At 59.1% G+C, this 25,288-nt stretch overlaps 2 protein-coding genes across 5 annotated transcripts; both read right to left on the bottom strand.

Annotated features, from left to right (window-relative positions):
• Positions 1-635: 635 nt before the first annotated feature.
• ACTN4 (actinin alpha 4) lies at positions 636-20,744 on the bottom strand. Of its 4 annotated transcripts, none has more exons than XM_039572434.1 (22): positions 20,514-20,744; positions 13,584-13,698; positions 12,307-12,426; positions 10,863-10,949; positions 10,667-10,754; positions 10,466-10,544; positions 10,300-10,381; positions 9,368-9,453; positions 7,723-7,815; positions 6,971-7,201; positions 6,424-6,571; positions 5,701-5,851; positions 4,629-4,737; positions 4,412-4,552; positions 3,899-4,081; positions 3,418-3,552; positions 3,029-3,208; positions 2,541-2,687; positions 2,292-2,372; positions 2,018-2,080; positions 1,601-1,759; positions 636-1,375 (listed from the first exon to the last, which is right to left on the bottom strand). In XM_039572434.1, exons 1-22 carry the CDS (start codon positions 20,652-20,654, stop codon positions 1,217-1,219), a joined length of 2,778 nt encoding a protein of 925 aa, XP_039428368.1. In that variant the 5' UTR covers positions 20,655-20,744; the 3' UTR covers positions 636-1,216. The 4 variants fall into 4 exon arrangements, with proteins under 4 accessions (XP_039428368.1, XP_039428367.1, XP_039428369.1 ...); XM_039572433.1 differs by lacking the exon at positions 9,368-9,453 and adding an exon at positions 8,799-8,884 and having other exon boundaries at positions 20,514-20,654; XM_039572435.1 differs by lacking the exon at positions 2,018-2,080 and having other exon boundaries at positions 1,217-1,375; positions 20,514-20,654.
• A 512-nt stretch (positions 20,745-21,256) lies between these two features.
• On the bottom strand, positions 21,257-24,834 carry EIF3K (eukaryotic translation initiation factor 3 subunit K). Its single transcript, XM_039572431.1, has 8 exons — positions 24,732-24,834; positions 24,125-24,223; positions 23,921-24,041; positions 22,801-22,875; positions 22,626-22,692; positions 22,170-22,247; positions 21,734-21,859; positions 21,257-21,385 (listed from the first exon to the last, which is right to left on the bottom strand). The coding sequence occupies exons 1-8, from the start codon at positions 24,788-24,790 to the stop codon at positions 21,354-21,356; spliced, it is 657 nt and encodes a 218-aa protein (XP_039428365.1). The 5' UTR covers positions 24,791-24,834; the 3' UTR covers positions 21,257-21,353.
• Between the last annotated feature and the right edge of the window lie 454 nt (positions 24,835-25,288).

Raw genomic sequence — 25,288 nt, 5'->3', positions numbered from 1 at the left:
GAGGGGGAAAAAGAGCAGGAAAAAAGGCAGGAAATATGAGGGAAAAACAAAAAGAAGTGAGGGAAAAAGGGTGGGAAAAGGGAGAGAAAAAAGGATGGGGAACCTAAGGGAAAAACCCCCTAGACAACTTAGGGGACCCTGTGCTCACATGTACCTCACATTTTACCCCCAAAATATTCCTTCCATCGCTTACAGATCACCTCAGGTTTTACCCCCACAATTGTCCTGACCTGTCCAATAAAAATTACCTCAATTTTGCCCCCAAAATATCCCCTACTAACAACCTAATTTTTACCTCAATATGTTCATTCTCTCCCCTAAACATTACCTTGTTTGGCCACATCCTGGGAAAAAGGTGAGGAAAAAGGTGAGGAAAAACTCCAAGATTCCAGGGATTTTTTTCCAGCAATATTTTAATTACAGGACAAAGAAGCTGCTACGTGAATATATATTTATATAATAAATCCGTAAAGTTATAAAGGAAACCGGAATTTTCTGCTTCCCGTCAAAATTTTCCAGGATCAGGCGCTTTATTAGGTGGATTTCTCTTAATTTTCCTCCTTGTTTCACTTAATTTTTCATATTTTTCCACAGTTCTCCTTATTTTTCTATTTTTCTCCTTGTCTTTATCATTATTTTCCCATATTTTTCTGTATTCCTCCAGATTTCTCCATGATTTTCCTCATTTCTCTCCTAATTTTTCCACATGCTCCACATTTTTCATTTCTCTTAATTTTTTCCTAGTTCTCAATCTCTCTCCACATTTTGCCTCATTTTTCTCCACATTTTTCCTCCTAATTTTTCCTCATTTCTCCTTGCTTCTTCTTATTTCTCGCCTTTTTTCCCTATTTCCCCCTATTTTCCCCATTTTTTGGTCCACAAAACGCTGTTCTGAGGTGGGAATGTGAGTGAAAAACCTAAAAAAAACCCCCCCAAAATCCCAAATTTTTCCCTCTGGAAAAGCCATAAATTACCGTGGGGGGTGTGGGGGGAGAGGGAACCCTCGGGCTGCGCCGCTGATCCCGTGAAAAATAGTCGGAATTTCTCTCTCTCGTTACCAAAAATAACCATTTCCGGGCGCTCCGAGGCCCCGCGGGAGGCGAAACCCCCCCCGAGCCCGAGGAAAAGTGGGAATTGCATCCCGAAATATCCCAAGATCAATCAACTGTTGCATAGTAGGAGGCGGGGGGGGGCGGGCGGGTCCCGGGGGATCCGGTCAGAGGTCGCTCTCTCCGTACAGGGCGGTGGAGAAGGATTTGTAGTCCAGGGCGCCCGGGATGCCGTCGGGGCCGGGGTACGGCGCCATCCGGGCGATGCAGTACTCGGCCTGCGCCGCCGGCAGCTCCCGCCGCAGCTCGGCCGCCGTGATGTAGTTCTGCGGGGAGCGGGAAAAGTGGGAAAAACAGGGGAACGATGGGAGAATGCGGGGAGGGGTGGGGACGGACAACCCACGGAGTCATCGATCCCAGTGGAATTCCAAAGCTCGACAAACCCGTCCCAAACCCTGCTGTGCTGGCATTCCCCGACCCCCCAGAGCTCCCACATCCCACTCCCCCATTCCCAAACCCCCGTGGCGTTCCCGGATCCTGGATTTGCTCACCTTGTCCCCGGCCAGCACACGGAAGCTGTTGATGACCTGCTCCGCCGTGTCCGTGTCCGTCGTTTCCCGGGACATGAAGTCGATGAAGGCCTGGAACGTCACGGTCCCGCTGCCGTTGGGATCCACCACGGCCATGATCCGCTGGAACTCTGCGTCACCCTGAGGGGGGAGAGGCACAGTCAGGAATGCCGACGCTTTCCCAGGAATTCCAGGGCCTTTTCTGGTCACTTCAGAGCTTTTCAAGGGATTCCAGAGCTTTTTCCCTGGGAATTCTGGAGCTTTTCCATGCTTCTGGCGCTTTTCCAGTCCTGGAATCCACTGGGATTCCCCCGCCCTTCCTCCCCTTCCTTCCCCCCAGCGATGGGAAAAAAAAAAGGCAGAAAAAAAGGTGTAGAAGCAGGAAAATGGGATTGTTACCAGGCCGGATCCCGCAGGGCCCAGGAGGGCGCGGAAGTCGTTGGAGTCCGTGCGGCGCTTCGGCTTCCAGGAGGAAGAGGAGAGGGAGAGGGAGAGGGAGACGAAGGAGGAAGAGAAAAGCAGAGAATCCGTTAGAGGAGGAAACCGGCCCAGAAGAGAGAGGGAGGAAGGATGGATGGATGGAAGGAAGGAAGGAAGGAAGGAGAGGGAAGGAAGGAGAGGGAAGGAGGAAGAGGAAGAGGAAGGAGGAAGAGGAAGAGGGAGCGGGCGGTACCTGCCGGTCGTTCTCAACGTCGTAGCCCAGACTGATCAAACAGGCCTTGAACTCCTCCGGGCCCAGGGCGCCGCCGTGGTCCTGGGAAAACGGGGACGAACGGGGGAAATGAGTGAAAACAGGAGGCAATTCCCACATTCCAGCAGGGAATAACCCCGTGGGGCTGCTCCGGGTGGGGACTGGGCTGGGCTGTCACCCCCAGATCCCCCTGGGATCCCCCCAGTCCCCAGGGTTCCCGGGATCCCGGACCTTGTCGAAGTGGTTGAAGGAGGCCCGGAATTCCTGCATCTGCTCCTGGCTGATCCCTTTGGCGTCGCGGGTCAGGATCTGGTTCTCCACCTCGTTGATGGTCCGAGCGATCGTCGTCAGCAGCTGCTCCCAGCCCACGCGCAGGTGCTGGGATCACAGCGGGAACGGGAGAATGAGGGGGGAACGGCGCCCTCCGGAGCGCCCCGATCCCCCGGGATGGGAGCCGGCTCCCCCGGGATCATCCTGATCCCCACGGCAGGGATCCAGCACCCTCCAGAGCACCCCACTTCCCCAGGATGACCCCAGTTCCATGGGATGGCATGCCAGGATCCCAGCTCCATGTGCAGTTGGAATGCTGCCTGTCGAGGACCAGCCCACCCTGGGACCCCCCAAATCCCTGTGGGATCCCTCCCTCCCCATTCCCAGCCCCTCAGTGACCGGGAAGCCCTTCGGGACGATCCCAACCCCCCCGGATGCCGGGATCCCACCTCCATGGTGTAGTTGGAATGCTGGTTGTCGAAGATCAGCGCCTCCTGCACGAGCTGGTGCTGCTGCTCCAGCAGCTCCAGGTTGGGTTTGTACTCCACAATGTTCTGCTCGTACTCCTTCAGGTGGTTGAGCTGATCCTCCAGCGTCCCGTTCATCTCGATGGAGATCCGGCCGATCTCCTGGGAACACGCGGGATTCCAGCCCGGGATCCCCACGCCAGCAATTCCACCCCAGTTTTCCAGGAGAACACCAGGCGATCACCGACCAACAGCTCCAGCCCTTTCCCAGCCCTTCTGACCCGGAACAACCCGGACAGGGCCCATTCCGGGGCCGATTCCAGCACTCCCAGTATTCCCAGCCCCCGGATCCCACCGGGAGGATCCCTGACCTCCATCTTGGTCTGGATCCAGGGCCCCACGCGGTTGGCCTGGCTCCCAAACTGCCTCCTGAGGTGCTCGTTGGAATTCTGCCGGTTCTGCTCCTCCTGCAGCGCCTGGTCCCGCTTGGGCACCAACTGCTGCACCTGGGAAAGCGGGAAAAAACAGGGAAAAGCTGCTGGAAAAGCCTGCTGGGAAACCGGGAAAACCACAGGGGATAGATAGGGTGAGGAAACTACAGGGGAAGAAGTGCCTTGGAAACCAGGAACGGTGGGGGAAAACCACGAGGGAAAACTGGGTGGCGGAAACCCAGAAAAAAGGTGGGAGAAAAACCCAGAGAAAGGTGGGAAAAAAGAGTGGGAAAAGGGGGAAACCCACAGGGGAAAACCCGGGATGGAGAGATCTGGGGCCGGAGGGGTTTGGGAATCCCTCCAGACCCAACGGGACCCACGGCTCCAGCCCTGCCCCGGTGCCCCCGGTGTGGCTCCGCACCCGCTCCCACTTGGAGTTGATGATCTGGGGGGTGACGGAGGTGTAGGGGTTGTTCCCGGGCAGCTGGATGCCGTGCAGGTCCGCGATCCGCTGCGCTTCCTGCTGGATCCTCAGGATCGCCTCCCGCTCCTTGTCCGCGTCCGGCAGCGTCGACTTGAACTGGTCGTGGGCAGCGATCAGGCCCTGGGGGACGGACACCGGGCATGGCCACGGAACTCGAGGCCTCGCGGCTGAGAGCCGCTTTATCCCCAGCATTTCTGCCTCTGGCACAGAATCAGCCACAAATGCTCCAGAAACTGCATTTTTAGGCTGCTTCTTTTGAATTTTGGAGCGTTTTTGGGGCAGGAGCCTGATATTCCCACGGAACTCCAGGATTCCACCTGGATCTCCTCGATGGTGTGCACAATGAACCCGAAAACCATCCCCAAGATGCTCCCCAGGAGCGTTTCCTGGGCCGTTCCCGTGCCCCGAAAAGACAAACCGGGCATTCCCAGGGAATCCCGGGATTCCCACCTGGATCTCCTCGATGGTGTGCACGATGAACATGTCCTGCAGGTCCTCCATGGCGCTCTCCATCCAGTTGTTGAAGGGCGCCGCGCGCTTGGCGTACTCCAGGTGCAGCTCGTCGATGGTCTCCAGCTGCTTCTCCGTTTTCTGGGGCGAAAAACGCCGGGATTGGGATCCCGATCCCTCCCTCCCTCCCACGGGAGGCCCCGGGGATGCCGCTGACCTCCAGCGCTTCCCGGCGGCTGTGGGTGAGGGAGCCCAGCAGGTCCCACTGGTCACAGATCTTCTGGCACCGGGCGTTGACGCTCGGGGAGTCGTAGTAATCCAGCTCGCTGGGAAATGGGGGGAAAATGGGGAAAAACGGGGGGAAAATGGGGAAAACCGGGGAAAATAGGGGGGAAAATGGGGAAAAATAGGGGGAAAATGGGGAAAACCGGGGGAAATGGGGAAAAAAGGGGGGAAAACGGGGAAAAAAAGGGGGAAAATAGGGGGAAAATGGGGAAAAAAGGGGGGAAAATGGGGAAAAACGGGGAAAAAAGGGGGAAAATGGGGAAAATGGGGGGAAATGGGGAAAAAAGGGGGGAAAATGGGGGAAAAAAGGGGGAAATAGGGGGAAAATGGGGAAAACCGGGGGGAAATGGGGAAAAACGGGGGGAAATGGGGAAAAACAGGGAGAAAATGGGGAAAAACGGGGGGGAAATGGGGAAAACCGGGGGGAAATGGGGAAAAACGGGAGGAAAATGGGGAAAAACAGGAGAAAATGGGGAAAAACGGGGGAAAAATGGGGAAAACCGGGGGAATGGGGAAAAACGGGAGGAAAATGGGGAAAAACAGGGAGAAAATGGGGAAAAACGGGGGAAAATAGGGGGAAAATGGGGGAAGTAGAGGCAAAAGCGAGAAAATGGGGAAAAGAGACAAAAGATTGGGAAAAGGCAGGAAAGGAAAGAAGAATGGGATATTTCAGGTTATTCTGAGTGTATTTTGGGATAGGCTGGGTTGTTTCTGGGGTTACTTTGTGGTATTTCAGGATATTCTGGGGTTTATTTGGGATTTTGGGATGCTTTGAGGGACATTTTGGGGGTTATTCTGGGTATACTTTGGGGCATTTGGGGTGTATTTTGGGGTCCTGGTTTTGCTCTGGGTGACGGCTGGGATCTGCTTTTGGGGTCTCCCTGGACATTTTGGGGTTTTTTTTTGGGGCGATTTGGGATACTTTGGGGGGTATTTCAGGACATATTTTGGGGCATTTCAGGACATATTTTGGGGTATTTCAGATCTATTTTGGGTTCCCATACTTGAGCTCCTGGGCAATGGCCGCGATCTGCTCCACCCGGTCCTGATGCGCCGCCAGGTCGGACTCGAAGGCCTCGTGTTTGCGGAGCAGCGCCCGCACCTGGGCCAGGGAGGCCGTGCCCGAGTCCCGGTCCCGCAGGGCCACCTCCTTACCTGGGCACGGGAGTGGGGACAGCCCTGAGACCCCAAATCCCCCTGTGCCACCTCCTGACCTGGGCACAGGAGTGGGGACAGCCCTGAGACCCCAAATCCCCCCTGTGCCACCTCCTGACCTGCGCACGGGAGTGGGGACAGCCCTGAGACCCCAAATCCCCCTGTGCCACCTCCTGACCTGCGCACGGGAGTGGGGACAGCCCTGAGACCCCAAATCCCCCTGTGCCACCTCCTGACCTGCGCACGGGAGTGGGGACAGCCCTGAGACCCCAAATCCCCCTGTGCCACCTCCTTACCTGGGCACGGGAGTGGGGACAGCCCTGAGACCCCAAATCCCCCTGTGCCACCTCCTGACCTGCGCACGGGAGTGGGGACAGCCCTGAGACCCCAAATCCCCCTGTGCCACCTCCTGACCTGGGCACGGGAGTGGGGACAGCCCTGAGACCCCAAATCCCCCTGTGCCACCCCTTAAATCCCCGTCACCCCCAGTTCCATCCCCTGCTCCCCAAATCCGTGCCCTGAACCCCCAGACTGCAGTACCTGAAGCCCCAGTCCCTGCCCAGCCCCGGTACCTTCCGTCCAGCCCTCGTGGATCGAGGCCTTCTGCCGGAATTTCTCGGCCAGGTGATCCAGGCGCTCCAGGCGCCGCAGCTCCGTCAGCAGCCACTCCTCGTGTCCCTTCTCCGCCTGCTCCAGCCGCTGCCACCCTGCCCCGATGTCCTGGGCACACCAAAACCCCCCTGGGGTTACCCCAAAGCCCTCCAGAATCACCCCAAAACCCCCCTGGGACTCTCCCAAAGCCCTGGAGCCCACCCTGCTCTTCGATGGCACCCAAGTGGGTGGGTTTGGGGTGGCTTTAGGACACACCTCGGTGGATTTAACCCCTTGAGAAACCCCAAATCCCCTCCCAAACCCCCTCCAGCTCCCCGAAGCCCCAAGACCCACCAAGACCATCCTGCCCTCGGAGGCCATGAAGGCCAGGGTAGATTCGAGGTGGGTTTGGGGCAGTTTAGGTTGGGTTTCTGACATTCCAACGAGGATCTGACCACTGAGAGCCCCAAAGCCCTCCCCAAACCCCCTCCCAAACCCCCCCCAGGTCCCCGAAGCCCCCAGACCCACCGAGACCATCCTGCCCTCGGAGGGCATGAAGGCGGGGCGGCCGCTGAGGCGCAGCTTGGTCTGCAGGGTGTTGAAGTTGATCTCGAGCTGACACTTCTCCTGCACCTTGGGGGGTTTGTGCACCCGCCGGTACTCCCGGAAATCCTCCAGCTTCTGCTGCATGGCCGGGATCGTCTTCTGCGGGTCCCGGGACTCCAGCCAGGGGATGGTGCGCTGGATCCACGCCAGCAGCTGGGGGCACAGGGAATTTGGGGTTTGGGATGGGGTTTGGGGCTGGATCCACACCAGCAGCTGGGGGCACAGGGAATTTGGGGTTTGGGATGGGGTTTGGGGCTGGATCCACACCAGCAGCTGGGGGCACAGGGAATTTGGGGTTTGGGATGGGGTTTGGGGCTGGATCCACACCAGCAGCTGGGGGCACAGGGAATTTGGGGTTTGGGATGGGGTTTGGGATGGGGTTTGGGGGCTGGATCCACGTCAGCAGCTGGGGGCACAGGGAATTTGGGGTTTGGGATGGGGTTTGGGGGCTGGATCCACGTCAGCAGCTGGGGGGAACAGGGAATTTGGGGTTTGGGGCCTGGATCCACACCAGCAGCTGGGGGGACCCGGATCGGGGGGTTGGGATGGGGTTTGGGCTTTTTGGGGCGGGATTTTGGGATCCCCCCTTTACTTCGGGCACCAGGCGCTCGCAGTGCTCCGTGGGGGCATTCTGAGGGATTCTGGGCTGGGATTTTAGAATTGTCCCCCCTTACATCCGAGGCCAGGCGCTCGTAGTCCTCCATGAGCTGCTCGTTCTCCTGGTTCACCGCCAGCACTTTGCAGATCCGATTCGCCGCCGTCTCCGCCTGCGGGGAACAGGAACGGGAATGGGAATGGGAAACGGGGGCAGGGGGCACCCCCAGCTCCGGGGAAAAGGGGGAAGGAGGGAAGAATAAGAATAAAGGCGGAGGAAACCACAAGGATGAAAGTAGAACAGAAAGGAGAAGGAAAGTGCAAGAGAAAAGTAGAAGGAAAAAAGGGAAAGTAAAAGGAAGAAAAGAAAAACAAAGAGGAAAAGGTGGACGAAAAAGGAGAGAAAAGTATAAAGTAGGAGAAAAAAGAGGGGGAAAGAAACAGGAAAATTGGGAGAAAATAGGGGGAAAATTTAAAAATGCCAAAGGAAAAGGAAAGAGAAAAGAAAGGGGAAAGAAAAAGAAAACCCAGCCCTCGCTGGGCCTGATCCCAATCCCGATCCCGATCCACACGGATTGTCCTGCCCCAAGCAGGAGGAGGAGGAGGAGGAGGAGGAAGGAAAAGGCTGGGCTGGAGGTACCTGGGTGGGAAGCAGAGGAGGAATCCAGGAGGAGGAGCAGAAGGACGGACGTCAGCGGGAAGAGGAAGAGGGTCTGGGAAGGGCCGGGAAGAGGAAAATCCAGTGGCCGGGGGGGGAAGGAAATAAAGGAAATAAATGAAGGAAATAAATGAAGGAAATCAATAAATCAAATAAAGGAAAAGGGGGGGGAAAGAAGGGAGGAAAAGGAAGGGAACAAAGGAAGGGAGGAAAAGGAAGGGAACAAAGGAAGGGAGGAAAAGGAAGGGAACAAAGGGGAAAAGGAAGGGAATAGAGGAAGGGAAGGAGGAAGGGAATACAGGAAGGACCCTGAGGAAGCCGTGAGCGTGACCTCAGCGGAGCCAGGCCCCACTTTCCCCGCGGCCAAGCCAAGCAGAGCAGCAGCCGGGCAGATCCGGGCAGATCCCGGGCAGATCCCGGGGAGCCTCGGGAAGGCGGCAGCGGGAAGCGAGCGGGGCCGGGGCCCTGCGGAGCCGGGAGCCCCCGAGCCGGGCTCACCTTCTGGGCCCCGGAGAAGGCGTGGTAGAAGCAGGACACGTAGGTCATGATGGCCTTCTCGTCGGGCCGCAGCGTGCCCACGATATCTGCCCGAGGAGAGGAGAGACAGAGGGAGGGACAGGCTCCAGCAGCATTCCCAGCTCCCGCATTCCCAGCGCATGCGGCGAGGCGGGAAGCGCTTCCCGGGGTCGGGAGCCCCCGAGCCGGCTCATGGGGGATTTGTTCCGCCTTTCCCTCGTTCCTCAACCTCCTGGAAGCCGCAGAGGCTTCACCTGGGGCCTCCTGGAAGCTCGGCCTGCCCCGCCCGTGGACTCCCACAAATTGCCCGTGGATTTCCATGGATTTCCATGGACTTCTCGTGGATTTGCCGTGGATTTCCCACCAACTCGGGAATTCCAGGCGGATTTAACCCCTCCATGAGCCAGCTGGGGGTGGTCCCGGAGCCCCCCCCGAGCGACAGCGGCCGCGGCTGGAAGAGAAGTGGGCGTGAGAGCGGAGAGAGAATTCCAGAGGGATGGATCCAGGAGGGAGAGTCCGGCGGGCCGGGCGGAGCCGGAGGGGCCCGGTACCTTCTGGGCCCCGGAGAAGGCGTGGTAGAAGCTGGACACGTAGGTCATGATGGCCTTCTCGTCCGGCCGCGCCGTGTTCACGATGTCTGCAAGGAACCACACTGGTTAAACCGGGAGCAAACCGGGAGCAAACCGGGAGCAAACTGGGGACGGGCACGGCGCCTCTCCCGGCCGGAATCCCGCTCCGAAGATCCCAGATCCGGGGGAAATGCAGCTGGATGGGCGCAAATCGGTGCTAAATGGGAAAAAGCAGGGTTAGAGCCGGCGCTTCCTGCACGGATCCTGGAATTAAGGGATCAGAGAGCTGTGGGATGCTGGGACTGCGGAGGCCTGGAGCCGTGGAATTGTGGAATGCCGGAATAAGGGAATCCCAGATTTATGGGATGCTGGAACTGCGGGGTCCTTAAGAGTTCTGCGGTCCTGGAATTCCAGCATCGTGGAATCAAAGAATTGTGGAATCCCACAGTTGTGGGAATGCTGGAATGATGGGAGCCGCAGGATCCTGGAATCATGGTGGATCGTGATGTCTGAGAATTGTGGGACCCAAAAATTATGGGATGCTTGAATTAGGGGATTCTGGACTTCAGGAGTCCTGGAATTACAGGATCTGAGAACTGCGGGATCACAGAACTACGGGATCCAAGGTTTTTTATGGATCCTGGAATGGTGGAGTCCCAGGATTGCAGAATCCCTGTGTATGTACTGGTTAAACTGGGAACAAACTGGGGAACACTCCTGCTGGAGCCAGCGCTCCTCTGAGTATCCCAGCTCCTGGATAAATCCACCTGGACAGGTGGGAATCGGTGCTAAACGGGAAAAACCCAGCTTAAAACAGCCGCTTCCTCCCGGATCCGGCGCCTCCTCCGAGGGAATCCCCGGCAGGGCCTGAAAGAGATCCCGGGATCCCGCGGATGCTGGAATTCCACGCTTACCCTCGGCATCCAGCATCTTGGGAATGTCCAGGTACTTCTCAGCCACCTCGAAGGCGTTGTTGAGGTTGGTGACGGGATCGTCCTACAGGAGAGGAGGTGCCGGAGGCTCCGTGGGTCGGGAATTCCCGGAATTCCCGGGGTTTCCGCGGGAAAGGCGGGGATTTACCTTCCGGAGCTTGTCGTACTCGATCAGCTCGGGGCGGTGCCGGTGGATGAGGGCGTTGAAGGCCAGCCCGTCCTTCCAGCTGCGGGGAAACGGGGGTCAGATCCCGGGAATCCGCAGGGAGAACGGGAATTCCGACCCTGCCTGGGCCCCGGGAAAGGGGAGGGAAGAGGAAGAGGAAGAGGAAGAGGAAGAGGGAAGGACCTGATGTGGAAGTTCTGGACGTTGACGTTCTTGTACGGAGCCGTTTTCCGCTGGCACCAGAGCAGGAGCCCCTCCTTGGCCGAGGTCTCTGCGGGAGCAGGGATCAGAGACGGGGATGGATCCCGGGATGGATCCCGGGATGGATCCCAGGGGTGGATCCCAGGGTGGATCCCGGGAACAGAGCCCGTGCCGTTACCTTCCACGGAGATGTCCTGGATGGCGAAGCGCAGGATGATCGTCCAGATCATCCCCAGCGTCATCTTGGCGTTCCCGTCCACGATCTCTGCCGGGGAAAAGGCACAGGGAATTCCAGGTGGGAATTCCGGGCGGGGGTGCTGGGACTGGGGGGTTCTACAACAGTGGAGCCAAAGGATCATGGAATCCTGGAATTATGGGATGCCGCAATCAGGGAATCCCACAGCAATGGTGGGGTCCCGGAATGATCCTGGGATTTACGGAGTCTTAGCACACGAAGTCTTGGAATTATGGGCTCCAAAAATTACGGAATCCTACAATTACGGGATCCTGGAATTACGGAATCCAAGGATTACGAGACCACGCGAACTACGGAATCCTGGGGTTAGGGAGCTGTCCAGGTTGGGAAAGACCTCGAAAGGCACGGAGAGAGGAATTCCAGAGGGGCAGGAAGTGGGGAAGGAAAGGAATCCCGGGCTCCTCCACACCGATCCCACCCGACCTTCCCGACGCCTCCAGCAGCCCCAGCCCTCGTGGTTTTGGGAATTCCTGGGGCGGGGGCCGGGCGGGCCGGGACTCGCTCGGCTCTGGGCACGCGGAGCTTTCCCGAGGTTTTCCAGCTGATCCCAACAAACCGGCCCGGCCGGAGCCGCTGCCAGCAGAGCCCGCCCGGCCCCGGGGCAGCCCCGGGGGAGATCCCGCAGGGAACTGTCCTGGGAATCCCGGGAATCCGCTCCCAGCCCCAGGCAGAGTGCGGAGAGAGCCCCAGGGAGGCCAAACCCCGAGCTTTTCCTGGTTTTTCCCTCTTCTCCAGATGTTTCTTTCCCTTTTCCATGTTGTTTTCTCCCTTCTCCAGGTGGTTTTTCCCTGCTCCAGGTTTACTTTCCTTCAACCTCCAGGATTTTCTCCCTCTTCCAGGTTTCTTTTCCTCCCTGCACCCATTTTTTTTCCATTTCCAGCTTTTTTTCCCCTTCTCCGTATTTTTCATCTTCCAATTTCTTCTGTCCCTGCCCCAGCTTTTTTTTCCTTTTCTACCTTTTTTCCTTCCCCTTTTCCAAGGCTTTTTTTTCCCTTCTCCAGGTTATTTTTCCCTTTCTCCATTCCCTAAACCCCCCCCCAGATCCCCTAAAACGCCCGGGATTGCAGAAAACCCCTCATTTTCACTAATTCCATCAAAAATCACGGAATAACCGTGACCTTGATGAGCTGGAGCCGCCATCTGTGATCTCCGAGCTTGGAATCCTGGAATTCCTGGAATTCTCAGAGACCCCATCACTCACTGGGGGGAGTCATGGCAGCCTCAGAACCCCTCAAAACCCCAATTTTGGCCTAAAAGGGGCAAAACCCGGGCACTGGGGCAGCGGATCCCGGTGGATCCCAGCGGATCCCGGCAGATCCCAGCGGATCCCGGCGGATCCCGGCACATTCCCAAGGCGGGGCCTCACCCTCGGCGCCGATGGAGACGAGTTTGACGCCTTTGCTGGCGATGAAGTCCAGGGCCTTGTTGACGTTGTTGATCTTGTGCACCCTCATCTTGCCCCGCTCCGGCTTCGGGAGCCGCTCCCCTGGAACGGGATTGGGTCAGGATTAAAGGGTTTGGGGCAGGGTTAAAGGGTTTGGGTCAAGGTTAAAGGGTTTGGGTCAGGATTAAAGGGTTTGGGGCAGGATTAAAGGGTTTGGGGCAGGGTTAAAGGGTTTGGGGCAGGGTTAAAGGGTTTGGGGCAGGGTTAAAGGGTTTGGGGCAAGGTTAAAGGGTTTGGGGCAGGGTTAAAGGGTTTGGGGCAAGGTTAAAGGGTTTGGGGCAAGGTTAAAGGGTTTGGGGCAAGGTTAACGGGTTTGGGGCAAGGTTAAAGGGTTTGGGGCAAGGTTAAAGGGTTTGGGGCAGGGTTAAAGGGTTTGGGGCAGGGTTAAAGGGTTTGGGGCAAGGTTAAAGGGTTTGGGGCAGGGTTAAAGGGTTTGGGGCAGGGTTAAAGAGGTTTGGGGCAGGATTAAAGAGGTTTGGGGCAGGATTAAAGAGGTTTGGGGCAGGATTAAAGAGGTTTGGGGCAGGATTAAAGGGTTTGGGGCAGGGTTAAAGGGTTTGGGGCAGGATTAAAGGGTTTGGGGCAAGGTTAAAGGGTTTGGGGCAGGGTTAAAGGGTTTGGGGCAAGGTTAACGGGTTTGGGGCAAGGTTAAAGGGTTTGGGGCAAGGTTAAAGGGTTTGGGGCAGGGTTAAAGGGTTTGGGGCAGGGTTAAAGGGTTTGGGGCAAGGTTAAAGGGTTTGGGGCAGGGTTAAAGGGTTTGGGGCAGGGTTAAAGGGTTTGGGTCAAATCTGAATGGTTTGGGTCAGGGTTAAAGATTTTGGGGCAAGGCTCATTGCTTTGAGTCAAGCCTCGAGATTTTAAGTCAAGGTTACAGGTTCTGGGTCAAGGTTAAGGATTTTTGGGTCAAGCTTAAAGGCTTTTGGATTAAGTTTAAATATTTTGAGCCCAGTGGAGGTTTGGGGCACAGTTTAAGGATTTTGGGCCCAGTTTGGACGGTTTTGGGCACAGTTTGGAAGGTTTGGGGCACCGTTTGGAAGGTTTGGGTGCAGTTTAAGGATTTTGGGCACAGTTTGGAGGGCTTTGGGTGCAGTTCAAGGATTTTGGGCCCAGTTTGGAGGGTTTTGGGTGCAGTTTAAGGATTTTGGGCCCAGTTTGGAGGGTTTTGGGCACAGCCCGAGGGCTCCTGGCTGAGGCCTGACCTGAGATGACCTCGAGCAGCAGCATCAGCTTGAGCCCATCCCGGAAATCCTCGTCGATGTTCTCGATCTGCGTCCCGGCTTTCCGCAGGTGGGAATTGCACCAGGCCGTGAACGTCTGCGGGAAAGGCGGGATCAGGGCGGGATCAGGGCAGGATCAGGGCGGGAATCCGGGATTTGGGGGGAAAACGGGGAAATCGGGACCCTGAGGATTCCTCATCCCAGCAGGAGGGATTCCATTTATCCCACTGGGAATGACCCCAAGCCTTTCATCCCACTGGGAATGACCTGGAGTTACTGATCCCACTGGGAATGACCCCACTGATCCCACTGGGAATGACCCCGAGTTACTGATCCCAGCAGGAATGACCCCACTGATCCCACTGGGAATGACCCAGAGTTATTGATTCCACTGGGAATGACCCCACTGATCCCAGCAGGAATGACCCCACTGATCCCACTGGGAATGACCCCACTGATCCCAGCAGGAATGACCCCGCTGATCCCACTGGGAATGACCCAGAGTTATTGATCCCACTGGGAATGACCCCACTGATCCCAGCAGGAATGACCCCGCTGATCCCACTGGGAATGACCCAGAGTTACTGATCCCAGCAGGAATGACCCCACTGATCCCACTGGGAATGACCCCACTGATCCCAGCAGGAATGACCCCACTGATCCCACTGGGAATGACCCAGAGTTACTGATCCCAGCAGGAATGACCCCACTGATCCCACTGGGAATGACCCCACTGATCCCAGCAGGAATGACCCCACTGATCCCACTGGGAATGACCCAGAGTTATTGATCCCACTGGGAATGACCCCGCGCCTTTCCTCCCCGGGAATGCCCGACCCCACAGCCCCCAGCTCTGGTTATTTGCGGAGCCGGGATTGTTCCATCCCAAAATCCGATTTTAGGGCCGGATTTTGGGATCTGGAACCTCCTCCAGACGGATCCATCCCTGCTCTGACACCGGGATCCAACCCCAAAGCCACGGGGTCGCCGTGTCCCAGTGGGAAAACCGGGATGAGCCCAGGCAGGGATGTGGGAACGTCACATGGAGCCGGACTCTCCGGGCAGATCCCTCTCCCGCCCCAACCCCGCCGTGCTGGGGCTCCGCGGCGCTCGGTGCCGTTCCCGAGGGCGGTGCCGGGACTTTGGCCGGTGCCAGGCCCGCACATGCCTGTGCCAGGCGTGGCCGGGCGCGGCCCTGCCGCGGGAACGGGAATGGAACGGGCCAGGAACGAGCCCCGGCACGCGGAAAGGGGACTCGGGCTGAGTCACCCCCAACACCCCGGAAAAATCCCGGAAAAATCCACTTCCGGGGCCTCTTCCCTCGCTCCCGGAGCCCTCCGGTCCCCGGGGGTCACAGACGTTCCTGGAAAGTCCCAAAACCCCGCCCCAGATGCTCGTTTCCTGAAAAAACTGGGGAAATCGCCTCCAAATCCTGGGAATTTCAGTGCCAAGGGAAGCGTCGCTCTTCCCGCTGGATCCAGGACGTTCCCACAGCCCCAGACCCGAGGGTTTTCCCCCCAAAAAAATGAGGAATTCTGGGGGGTTGAAACCCCAGGGATCGATCCCGAAGCAGTGGGGTCTGGGGAGGGGGAGCGGAGCCGACGGAATCCGGGATAAATCCTGTCTGGACTGACCCCCCCGGGCGCGTCCCGGACAAAAATAACCATCAAAAAAATGCCTAAAAAAGGAGATTCCGCACAGGCCTCTGGAATTTCCTTCCCACGGAACCGCTGGAAAAGCGTTTTCCAGGCATTGTGTCAGCAGCGCCAGGATCGCTGGAGCGGGACCGGGAGGGGGGACCCCCCTCCCCTCCAGAACTCCGGGAAAAGCCGGAATCCACCCCGCTTCACCCCCTCACCCTCGAATTCTGGAATTTTGGGGCCGGGAAAGGGCTTTATCCCTACTTTCAGCTCCATCTGCCTCAATTTTTCCATAGAGAGCGTTGGAAAGTGGGGGCAGGGAGGAAAACCCACCTCGTTCCTGCCACCCGGCCCCAAAATCCGGGATTCCAGGGCTGGAAGACGCGTTTATCCCCAAGACTTTGGAATTCTGGGGCTGCAAAAGGGGTTTAGCCCTCCTTTCATCCCTCTTTTCCTCCCTCTGTCCATGAAAACCACTGGAAAACAGGAGCAGGGAGGAAAATCTGCCTCGTTTTCCTCCCTTACGGGGAAAATTTGGGAATTTCAGGGCTGGAAAACGCATTTTCCTCCCTATTTCCCTCCACTTTTTCCTTAAAACCCCAACTTTGGGATTGAAAATCCCTTGGGGACAGGCTGAGATCTGTTTGTGACTGATCCCGAAGGACATTCCCAACTTTATAAGGGAAAAATCCCTAATTATGGGCATCAGACCCGCTGGGAATCCTGCCCGGGGCTGTTTCCTCGGGAATTTTTTCCGGGAGATTCTCGGGGACAACGATTTATCCCCAAAACAGGCCCCAAATCAGGATTTTCCTTTGGGAGCCTCCCAGAATTCCTCATTTTTGGGTCATTTTCGGGAGCTCCCCCCCGCCCGCTGTGGGAGCAGCGGGAATGCCGATCCCAGGAATTCCAGGTGGGAATGAGCCCCCTCAGGTGGGCTTTGGCGCCTTTTCCAGGGGTTTAAGCCCCCCAAAATTCCAGGGATTGGAGGTCGTTAAGGAGCCCTCGTTAGGGCAGGAATGAATTCGCTCCCACATTCCCAAATTCCCGTTAAAATGTGGCGGAGCTGAAAGAAAATTCCAGAGGGAATAAAAAACCCATCCAGGCGTTCCCCTGGGCTCGTTAGCGGGGGTTAATTAACACCATTTGCATAATTAACATAATTAACGAGGCGCCGCTGAGGCCGCTTGTCCGGCAGGAAGAGGGAGGAGAGGGAAAAAGGAAGGAAAATCAGGGAAAATGACCCAAAATCCATAACAAGTGACCAAGAATCTGGGAAAATGGGGAAAACCCAGGGAAAGGGAGGAAAAAATGAGGAAACGTCACCCAGAAATCAGGGAAAAAGGAGGGGAAACGTGTGGGAAATCACTTGAGCGTGGGAAAAATTATCAAAAACCCGGAGAAAATGAGGAAAAACTGGGAAAAGGAGCAAAGAACTGGGGAAAAGAGCAGAAAAGTGGGGAAGTGACTGTAATACCAGGAAAACGGCCCAAAATGAAAGGAAAATTATGAAAAAACCATGAAAAATGACCAGAAATCAGGAAAAGCTCCCAAAAAATGGGGAAGGTGATGAGAAAATTTGGGAAAATGACAGAAAAACTGGGGAAAAGTTAAAAAAAATCAGGAAGTTACCAAAATATCAGGAAATAGGACCAAAAAAACTTAGAAATGGCGGGAATTAGCAGAATAATTGCGGGAAATGACCAAAAATCAGGAAAAATGAGCAGAATTTGGGGGAAATGACCAAAACTTGAGGGGATAACCATTAAAAATTAGGGGAAAAATACAAAAAATCAGGAAAGACGAGCAGAACTCCAGGAAAATGAGGATTTCGGGTGGTGCTGTCTCCCATCCCTCCCACCCCCGTCACCTCCGGCGCATCCCGGCCCCGCTCCCCCATTCCCGGGTTTTCCCCTCCCCTTGGAATGTTTTTGCTGTTGTTTTTTTGGAAGTTTTCTGTTGCTTTCGCTGCATTTGCCGCTCCCGGGGGAGGCCGGAGCACGGAATTCTCCTCATTCCTTGCCCTTATTCGGCTCCGGGCTGGGATTTTTGGGAATAACACGGTGAACTCCGGGCAGGATCCTCACCTCCCGCATCCCAAACCCCCCGGGATTCTCCGGGGCTCAGTTTGGGCCTAAAAAAGGTGGGATTTGGGGCAGCTCCGGCACCGGGGCCGCTGTTTTTTGGGAAGCTCCAGGTCTGCAGGTGGGTCAGGGCGTTCCCGCATTCCAGGGGGGATGAGCAGCTCCGAAATCCGGCAACGCCTCGCTGGGGGTGCGGCAGCGCCAGGGGCGGCACCCCCGAATATTCCATAAAAAACGGGGCTTGGGGAAGGTTTTCCAGGTCAAAACCACCTGTCCCAGCCTGGATGGGGCTGGCTTTGCCATATTGCATGATTTCTTCCCTAAAAATCTCTCCTAAGTTCAGGAAGTTCCGAGGTTTCTGTGCCAGGTGGGTGGAAAGGACCCGGCACGAGCTGGAAAATCCCCCAAAAATGGGAAAAGCAGGGAAATAGCACCAAAGGCAAGGACCAGAGGGAGGAATTGTCCCCGCTGAGGGATCTGTGATCCCCCTGGATCCGTGACTCCCGCTCTGGATCTGTGATGGATCCTGAAGGATGCCGGATTTTCCCGAGTTCTCTTCCCAGTGTCTCCAGTGCTGGAACTGGGAGGAAAAACACCTGTTTAAGGCAAAACTTCCTGGTTTTTTATGGTGGGTTCGGTGTCACCAGCAAGGATGGACGGACGGACGGCCACCAGGAAGGAAGGAAGGAAGGAAGGAAGCGGGGACAGACACTGGGAAGGCCGGGAAGGCCGCAGGCCGGACGCGGAGCCGCCGTTCCCCGCTGCTCTCCTGCTGCTCTCCCGCTGCTCCGGCCGCATTGCTGGAATTCCAGAGGCGAATCCCTGGGGCCCGGACACGGCCCAGTGGGAACGGCCCCTTCCCCATAGACACCAGCCCTGGTCATCCCCACCCAAAGGATTTTCGGGATATTCGGAATTCCAGCACCAACCGGACCCCAAACCGCCCCAAACGCAGGAATTCAGTGGGAAACCAGGAGCTGATCCAGGAGCTGCCTCTGATGGAGAATCCGGAGTGACCCCAGCCCCATCCTGGGGAAAGGGGTCTCATTCCTGGGGGAAGCAGATTCCCAAATTCCCCACTGGTTTTCCCTCTGGGATGTGACACTTCCCCAGCAGGAAGAGGAAGAGGAAGAGGAAGAGGAAGAGGAAGAGGAAGAGGAAGAGGAAGAGGAAGAGGAAGAAACTCCCTGGGAGCTGCAGACATGGAAAAGGGAGGACGAGTCCGGAAAGCGCTTCCGATACCGGATCAGGACCGGGAGAATCCCTAAACCCTGCTCATTAAGCACGTAATTAACCCCTGGTGCTAACGAGGCTGCACAGAGCTCATCCATCCCTTGGCATTCCAGCTGGGAATGCCGGTGTCAGTCCAGCCCGGGCTCCTCCGCAGCCCCTGAAGTCCAGCCGGGGGGAAATCCCCGTTTTTAGCACCAGAACGCCCCAAATCCTGACAAATCCAAGGAAAAATTTAAATTCTGGACCGAGACGCTGTGGGAAGCAGCAGGAACGGGGTGGGAAACGCTGGGATAGGAGTGGGAAGTGCTGGGAATGGGAGGAAGTGGAGGAGGAAGAGGAGGAGGAAGAGGAGGAGGAAGAGGAGGAGGAAGCTCGCCCTGCGCTTCCTGTGCCAAAAATAATCCAACTTAGCCCGATTTTTTCTTAGAAAACCAGGAAAATCCCAGGTAACCACGGCAACGGACCCCAGCATTCCCGATTCTGAGGTGTCTCCGTGCCGGGGATCCACGGAATCCCCCCAGGACAGGGGGCTCCTCCTAAATATCCCAAAACCGAGGGGAGTCAACCCCAAACGACGGGAATTTGGCCAAAATTCAGGGAACTCAACCCCAAATTCAGGAAAGTCACCCCAAAACTCAGGGAGTTCACCCCCAAATTAAGGGAATTAAGCACAAAACACGGGGAATTGAACCCAAAATTAGTAAATTAACTCAAACCTGAGGAAATTCACGCCAAAACTCAGGGAATTCAACCAAGTTACGGAAACTAAACACAAAACTCAGGGAACTCAATGCAGAACTCAGGGAATTAAAGCCCAAACTGCGGGAATTCACCCCAAAACTGCGGGCATTCACCCCAAACCTGGGAATTCCGCCCCGTCTCCAATGATTAACCCGGAACACTCCGGCGCCCGCTCGGAATTCCGGGCCAACCCCTCCCAGCTCCCGGCGTTTCCCACGCCAGAGGGTCCCGGTTTTTGGGGGGGGGATGATCCAGGGGACCGCCCCCGTTGCCGACCCCCCGGGAACGCGGCCGATCCCGGCGGATCCCGGCGGATCCCCCTTTCCCCAGTGCCCTTTATCCCGTCCCGGAGCGGAGCCGACGCTCTCCGGAAGCTTCTCCGCCCGGAATCGGGGGGGTGGGGACCCTCCGGACCCCCCCGGAACCAGGAAAAATCCCTCGGGATTCGCCCAAACCGGGCTGTTCGCTCCTCATTTCCCCCTCCCCAGCACGGGAGACCCCCCGCCCACAGCCCTGGGGGCCCCCAAAGCTCACCCCCACCCCTGGGGTCCCTCAGGTGTTGTGTCCCCCACCCCCAAAACACAGCCCTGGGGTCTCCCAGAGTGTCCCTCCCCAATTGGGGGGGGGTCCCTCCAGCCCTGACCCCGCTCAGGGATCCCTAGAAAGTCCTGATTCCCCTCAGATCACGGCTCCGACACCTCAGGGAACCCCCAGACCCCCTCAGGGACCCTCCGCAATCCCCTCAGGGGCTCCTCCCCAAAGGTCCTGACCCCGCTCAGACGCCCCTGCCCCGGGCTGGGACCCCCCGGGACCCCTTCAGGGATCCCTCAGATCCTCCCAATCCCTTCGGGGACCCCTCAGCCCCCCCCAGGACCCCCCGGATCTCCCTTTTCCGGGCTCTGACCCCTCATGAACCCCCTCAGGGACACCCCCGGCCCCCTCAGCCCCCTCTGGGACCCCTCAAAGGACCTCCCTCTGACTCGAATCCCCTCAGGGACCCCTCAAACACCCCCGGATCCCTCATGGATCCCCTCAGGGACGCCCCAGATCCCCCTGCCCCGCGCTCTGACGCCTCTGGGACGCCTCAGAGACCCCCCCCAACCCCTCAGGAACCCCCTCGGGGACCCCTCAGACTCTGGAATCCCCTCAGCGACCCCTCAGCCCCTCCCAATCCCCTCACGAACCCCCTCAGTGACCCCCCCAGCCCCCCCCACCTTGCGCTGCTGTTTCTCCCAGGCGGGGTCCAGGAGCAGATCCCGATCCCAATCGTCCTCCTGGGCCATGTAGTCGCCGTTGGGACCGGGCCCGTTCCCGCCGTACGGGTGGGGCTGCCCCGCGCTGTGGTAATCCACCATTATCGCCGCCCTGATGTCGCGACAGTCGGAGGACGCGCCACCGAGACGGAGCAGACTGGCCCCCCCCCACCCCGGGCCCGGACTGCGCACGCGCCGCAGCCGAGGCCGCGCCCACCGCGCCGCGCGCGCACAGGCGCCGGGAAGCCACGCCCCCGCCCCTCAGGCGCCACCGGGGCCCCGCCCACCGCCCCGCCCCACACGCGCCCGAGGCCCCGCCAAGCCCCGCCCATCGCCCCCTAAGCCCCGCCAAGCCCCGCCCACCGCCCCTAAGCTCCGCCCACCGCCCCGCCCCACACGCGCCCGAGGCCCCGCCAAGCCCCGCCCATCGCCCCCTAAGCCCCGCCCACCGCCCCGCCCCACACGCGCCCGAGGCCCCGCCAAGCACCGCCCACCGCCCCCTAAGCTCCGCCCACCGCCCGCCCCACACGCGCCCGAGGCCCCGCCAAGCCCCGCCCACCGCGCCCTAAGCCCCGCCCACCGCCCGCCCCACACGCGCCTGAGGCCTCGCCCACCGCGCCCCTAAGCCCCGCCCACGGACAAGCCCCGCCCATCTCCCCTCAGACGCTGCCCCCCATTTTGGGGACCCCCAAGAACGAGCCCAGTCCCGCCTTGGAGTCTCTTTACTGGTTAAACTAGGGAGGGTCGGGGTTGGGGGGTTGGTATTGGGGAGTCGGCGTTGAGGGCTCGGTTCTGGGGGGCTCAGAGAGAGGACGCCATGATGCTGGACACACCTGTGGGACAAATAGGTGAGTTGGGGGGGCTCCTGGGACAGCCCCCCACTTCCAGGCTCCCTCAGAAACCCCTGGGCCTCGCCTGTACCCCTCCCCGCACCCCCAAAATCCATCCAAAACTCCTGAGGACACCCCCAGGACCCTCCTGTATTGCCCCCAACCCTGCCCCAAACCCTCTCGAGATCCCCCAAACCTCTTCCGGGACCCCTCTGCACCTCCCCAGGACCCCCAAAATCTCCATGGGACCTCCCTGTAATCTCCTAAACCCCCCAAAACCCCCTCAGGACCCCCCAACTCCCCAAAAACCTCCCAAAACTCTCGCCAGGATACCCCAACCCCCCAACCCACTGTCGAAGTCGATCTTCTCCACGATGTTCTTGGGTTTGATGTTCTCCTCCTGGTTGGAGATCAGGATCCGCCCCGGCTCCGGCTCCGTCCACCCGTACTTGCTCATCCACACCCGCAGCTGCGACTCTGGGGGCCACGGCAGGGTCAGAGGGGGCTCAGACACCCCCAAAACACCCCCACGATCCCCCCAAAACCCCCCTGTATCCCCACAGGATCCCCCTGTACCACCCAGATACAGAGTTTTGCCCTAAAACCTCCTTGTGTACTCCCAGAGGTGCCCCAAAACCCCCCTGTATCGCACCAAGCCCCTCCCAGAGCCTCCTCAGGACCCCCCTGCACCTCCCCGGGACCCCCAAAGGACCCCCAACACCCCACGACCCCCGAAATCACCTCCAGAACCCCCCAAACCCCCTCCAGGACGCCCAGGCCCCCTCACCTGAGAGGTCCCCCAGCATCTCGGCGAGCAGCCAGCGGTCGATGTGCTGGTACGTGATCCCCACCACGTGGCAAATGACTGGGGGGACCCCAATGGAGTCACCAACCCCCCCAAAACTGCCCAGAACCCCCAAAGCCCCTCTGGACCCCCCAAATACCTGCCAGGATCCCCAAACAACCCCCCTGATACCTCCCCAGGATCCCACAAATCCTCTCCAGGATGCCTCAATTCCCCCTCAGGACACCTCTGTACCCCCAAAACCCCCTCAGGGACCCCCGAATCCCCCCTGAACCACCCCCAGGTTCCTCCAAGAACTTCCAGAGAAAACTCAGGACCCCCAAAACCTCCCCAAAACCCCCTCAAGATTCCCCCCACCCCCCCAGAACCCCACAAACCCTTTCAGGACCTCCCCAGGCCCCCCTTGAACCTCCCAGGACCCTCCAAATCCCCCCTCACATTTCCTGACGGAGTCCTCGAAGCCGGTGATCCCCTCCAGCAGCTCCATGTTCTCATCCAGCGCTTGCTGCCGGAATTCCGGGGGTCGCCCCCCACATTTAGGGGTCCCCCTCTGTCTCCAGGACCCTCCCCCTGGGTTTCGGGGACCCCTCCCTCCCGATTTCGGGGGACTCACCCAGAAGGACTGGAAGTGGCAGGTCTCCAGCAGCTCCCCCAGGTACAGGATCTGCCGGATGGGCCGCTCCTCCTGCTGCATTTTGGGGAGGTCAAGGGAAAATTCGGGAAAAAAGGGGGAGCGGAGGTGCCCCCTCAGCTGAACCCGGAAAATTTCCCCCTCCCAGATCCCAAAATCCACGGGCCTGGGGGGATTTGGAAGGTAGAAACACCACATTTGACCTCTCAGAGGTGGAACTGAGGGGTGTGAGGCAGGTGAAAGGGGGGTCCCTATGGAATTCTGGGGGGCTCTTATGGAATTTGGGGGTGGCAAAGGAATGGGGGAGCCCCCAGGGGCTGCACCTCAAAAATCGGGCCCCCCAAATCCCTAAACCCAGGCGTTCCGGGGAGTCCCAAGGAGCAGACCCCAGGAAAAAAGGGGTGGGGGGGAGCAGGCTGCTCCTGGAATTGGAGGCCCCTCCGGAATTCTGGAGTTCCCTATGGAATGGGGGGAGTTCCCCAGGGTTTTACCCCCAAAATCAGCCCCCCAAAGTCCCTAAATCCAGGAAGGTGCTGCTTCATCAGCCTCTTTGGAGGGCCTCGAGCCTCCGGAGAGGGACCAAGAGACCCAGAGCTGGAAACAGGAGGGCTCCCTTCCCTCTGGAATTTTGGGGGTCCCCAGGGAACTGAGGGGGATCCCCATGGAATTGGGGGGGATCCCGAGGGAATCCCGGGGTTCCCCAGGGAACTGGGGAGTTCCCCATGGAACTGGGGGGGTTCCCCATGGAATCCTGGGGTTCCCCAGGGAATTGGGGAGTTCCCCATGGAACTGGGGGGGGATCCCCAGGGAATTGGGGGGATCCCCATGGAACTGGGGGGGATCCCCAGGGAATTGGGGGGATCCCCATGGAATTGGGGGGGTTCCCCATGGAATTGGGGGAATCCCCATGGAATTGGGGGGGATCCCCAGGGAATTGGGGGGGATCCCCAGGGAATCCCAGGGTTCCCCAGGGAATTGGGGAGTTCCCCATGGAACTGGGGGGGTTCCCCATGGAACTGGGGGGGTTCCCCAGGAAATTGGGGGGGTTCCCCAGGAAATTGGGGGGGGTTCCCCATGGAACTGGAGGGGTTCCCCAGGATACGTGAGCCTGGTCGATCATGCACTTGCAGAGGGTGAAGTCGGTGTGCGGGAGGTTGGTGAGGGCCTTGAGCAGGATCTGCGCCGTCACCCCGGTCTGGAAGAAGGCGGGGTTGAACTGGTACCTGCGCACAGGTGGGCCCAGGTGAGGGGGCTGGGGGGGCTCAGGGACCCCCAAACCCCCCCCAGAGCCCCCCGGAGCCCTCACAGCTTCAGCACGGCCAGGTTGGCCTCCAGGTCGTAGGCGTTCTCCTTGGCCTGCGTCTCCACGTAGCGCTCCAGGGTGGCCAGGTTCTCGGGGTTGTACCTGCGCAGGTGAGGGGGGGCTGGGACCCCCTGGGACCCCCCTGGACCCTCCTGGGACCCCCGTGACTCCCCTGGGGCCCCCCGTGATACACCTGGGACCCCCCTGGACCCTCCTGGGACCCCCGTGATACACCTGGGACCCCCGTGACCCCCCTGGGACCCCCCTGGACCTTCCTGGGACCCCCCTGACCCCCCGGGACCCTCCTGGGAACCCCTGGGACCCCCCTGGGAACCCCCTGGACCCTCCTGGGACCCCCGTGACCCCCCTGGGGACCCCCGTGACCCACCTGGGGCCCCCATGATACACCTGGGAGCCCCCGTGACCCACCTGGGACCCCCTGGACTCTCCTGGGACCCCCCGGTACCCCCCTGGGGCCCCCGTGACCCCCCAGGGACCCCCGCAGGGCCCCTTTTAAACACCCGCAACCTCCCCACGGCCCCCCAGCCCTCTCCCACGCCCTCCCGTCCCCCCCAGTCCGTTCCCAGTGCCCTCCCAGTGCTCCCAGTACCGGTCGATGCCCCGCAGCAGTTTCCCCACGTTCGCCCGCATCTGCTCGAACAGCGCCATGTTCGCAGCTCTTCCGGAAGTGACGTCACGGCGAGTTCCGCCTCGCCAGGCGGGGGCGGGGCCGAAGGTGCCTGGCCACGCCCACACGGCGGGACCGCGCGCTCCGCTGTAAGCGCGCCCCCTCCCGGTACCGGCAGCGCCCCCGGCTGGGCCCGCGGGGACAAAACGGGGAAACCGCGACGGGCTGGGGCCGAGCCGCCGCCGCGGTGCGGGTGGGCACTGTGCGGGCATAACGGGAGGGACTGGGACAAACTGGGATCGCACTGGCATCACACTGCAACCGTACTGGGATCGTACTGGGAGGGACAGTCAGATCGTGCTGGAGTTCTACTGGGTTATACTGGGATTGGGATCAGCCTGAGGCTGAACTGGGCCATACTGGGGAGGCAGTGGGGGGACAAGGGGTCAGTAACGACCCAGGGGGGTCCTGAGGGGTTGTGGAGGGTTTCAGGGGGTTCTCAGGGAGGGTCACGGTTCCCGCCGTTTTTCCCTCATGCT

This window comes from Corvus cornix, unplaced genomic scaffold (genome assembly GCF_000738735.6).
Source record: "Corvus cornix cornix isolate S_Up_H32 unplaced genomic scaffold, ASM73873v5 scaffold12, whole genome shotgun sequence".
In the NCBI taxonomy this organism is placed as follows: Eukaryota; Metazoa; Chordata; class Aves; order Passeriformes; family Corvidae; genus Corvus; species Corvus cornix.
The sequence above is the reverse complement of the archived record's forward strand: the minus strand, read 5'-3'. Positions and strand labels throughout refer to the sequence as shown.

What these genes read in the sequence shown, in the direction of transcription:
- EIF3K (XM_039572431.1), bottom strand. Translation starts at nt 24,790, where the DNA reads ATGGCGCTGTTCGAGCAGATGCGGGCGAACGTGGGGAAACTGCTGCGG. An exon ending in CGAGGACTCCGTCAGGAAAT is followed by an intron (nt 22,248 to 22,625) that starts GTGAGGGGGGAT and finishes GGGTCCCCCCAG; the next exon opens with TCATTTGCCACGTGGTGGGG. An exon ending in GATGCTGGGGGACCTCTCAG is followed by an intron (nt 21,860 to 22,169) that starts GTGAGGGGGCCT and finishes CGTGGCCCCCAG; the next exon opens with AGTCGCAGCTGCGGGTGTGG.
- ACTN4 (XM_039572434.1), bottom strand. Translation starts at nt 20,654, where the DNA reads ATGGTGGATTACCACAGCGCGGGGCAGCCCCACCCGTACGGCGGGAAC. An exon ending in GCTGCTCGAGGTCATCTCAG is followed by an intron (nt 12,427 to 13,583) that starts GTCAGGCCTCAG and finishes ATCCCGTTCCAG; the next exon opens with GGGAGCGGCTCCCGAAGCCG. An exon ending in GTCCAGAACTTCCACATCAG is followed by an intron (nt 10,545 to 10,666) that starts GTCCTTCCCTCT and finishes GTTTCCCCGCAG; the next exon opens with CTGGAAGGACGGGCTGGCCT.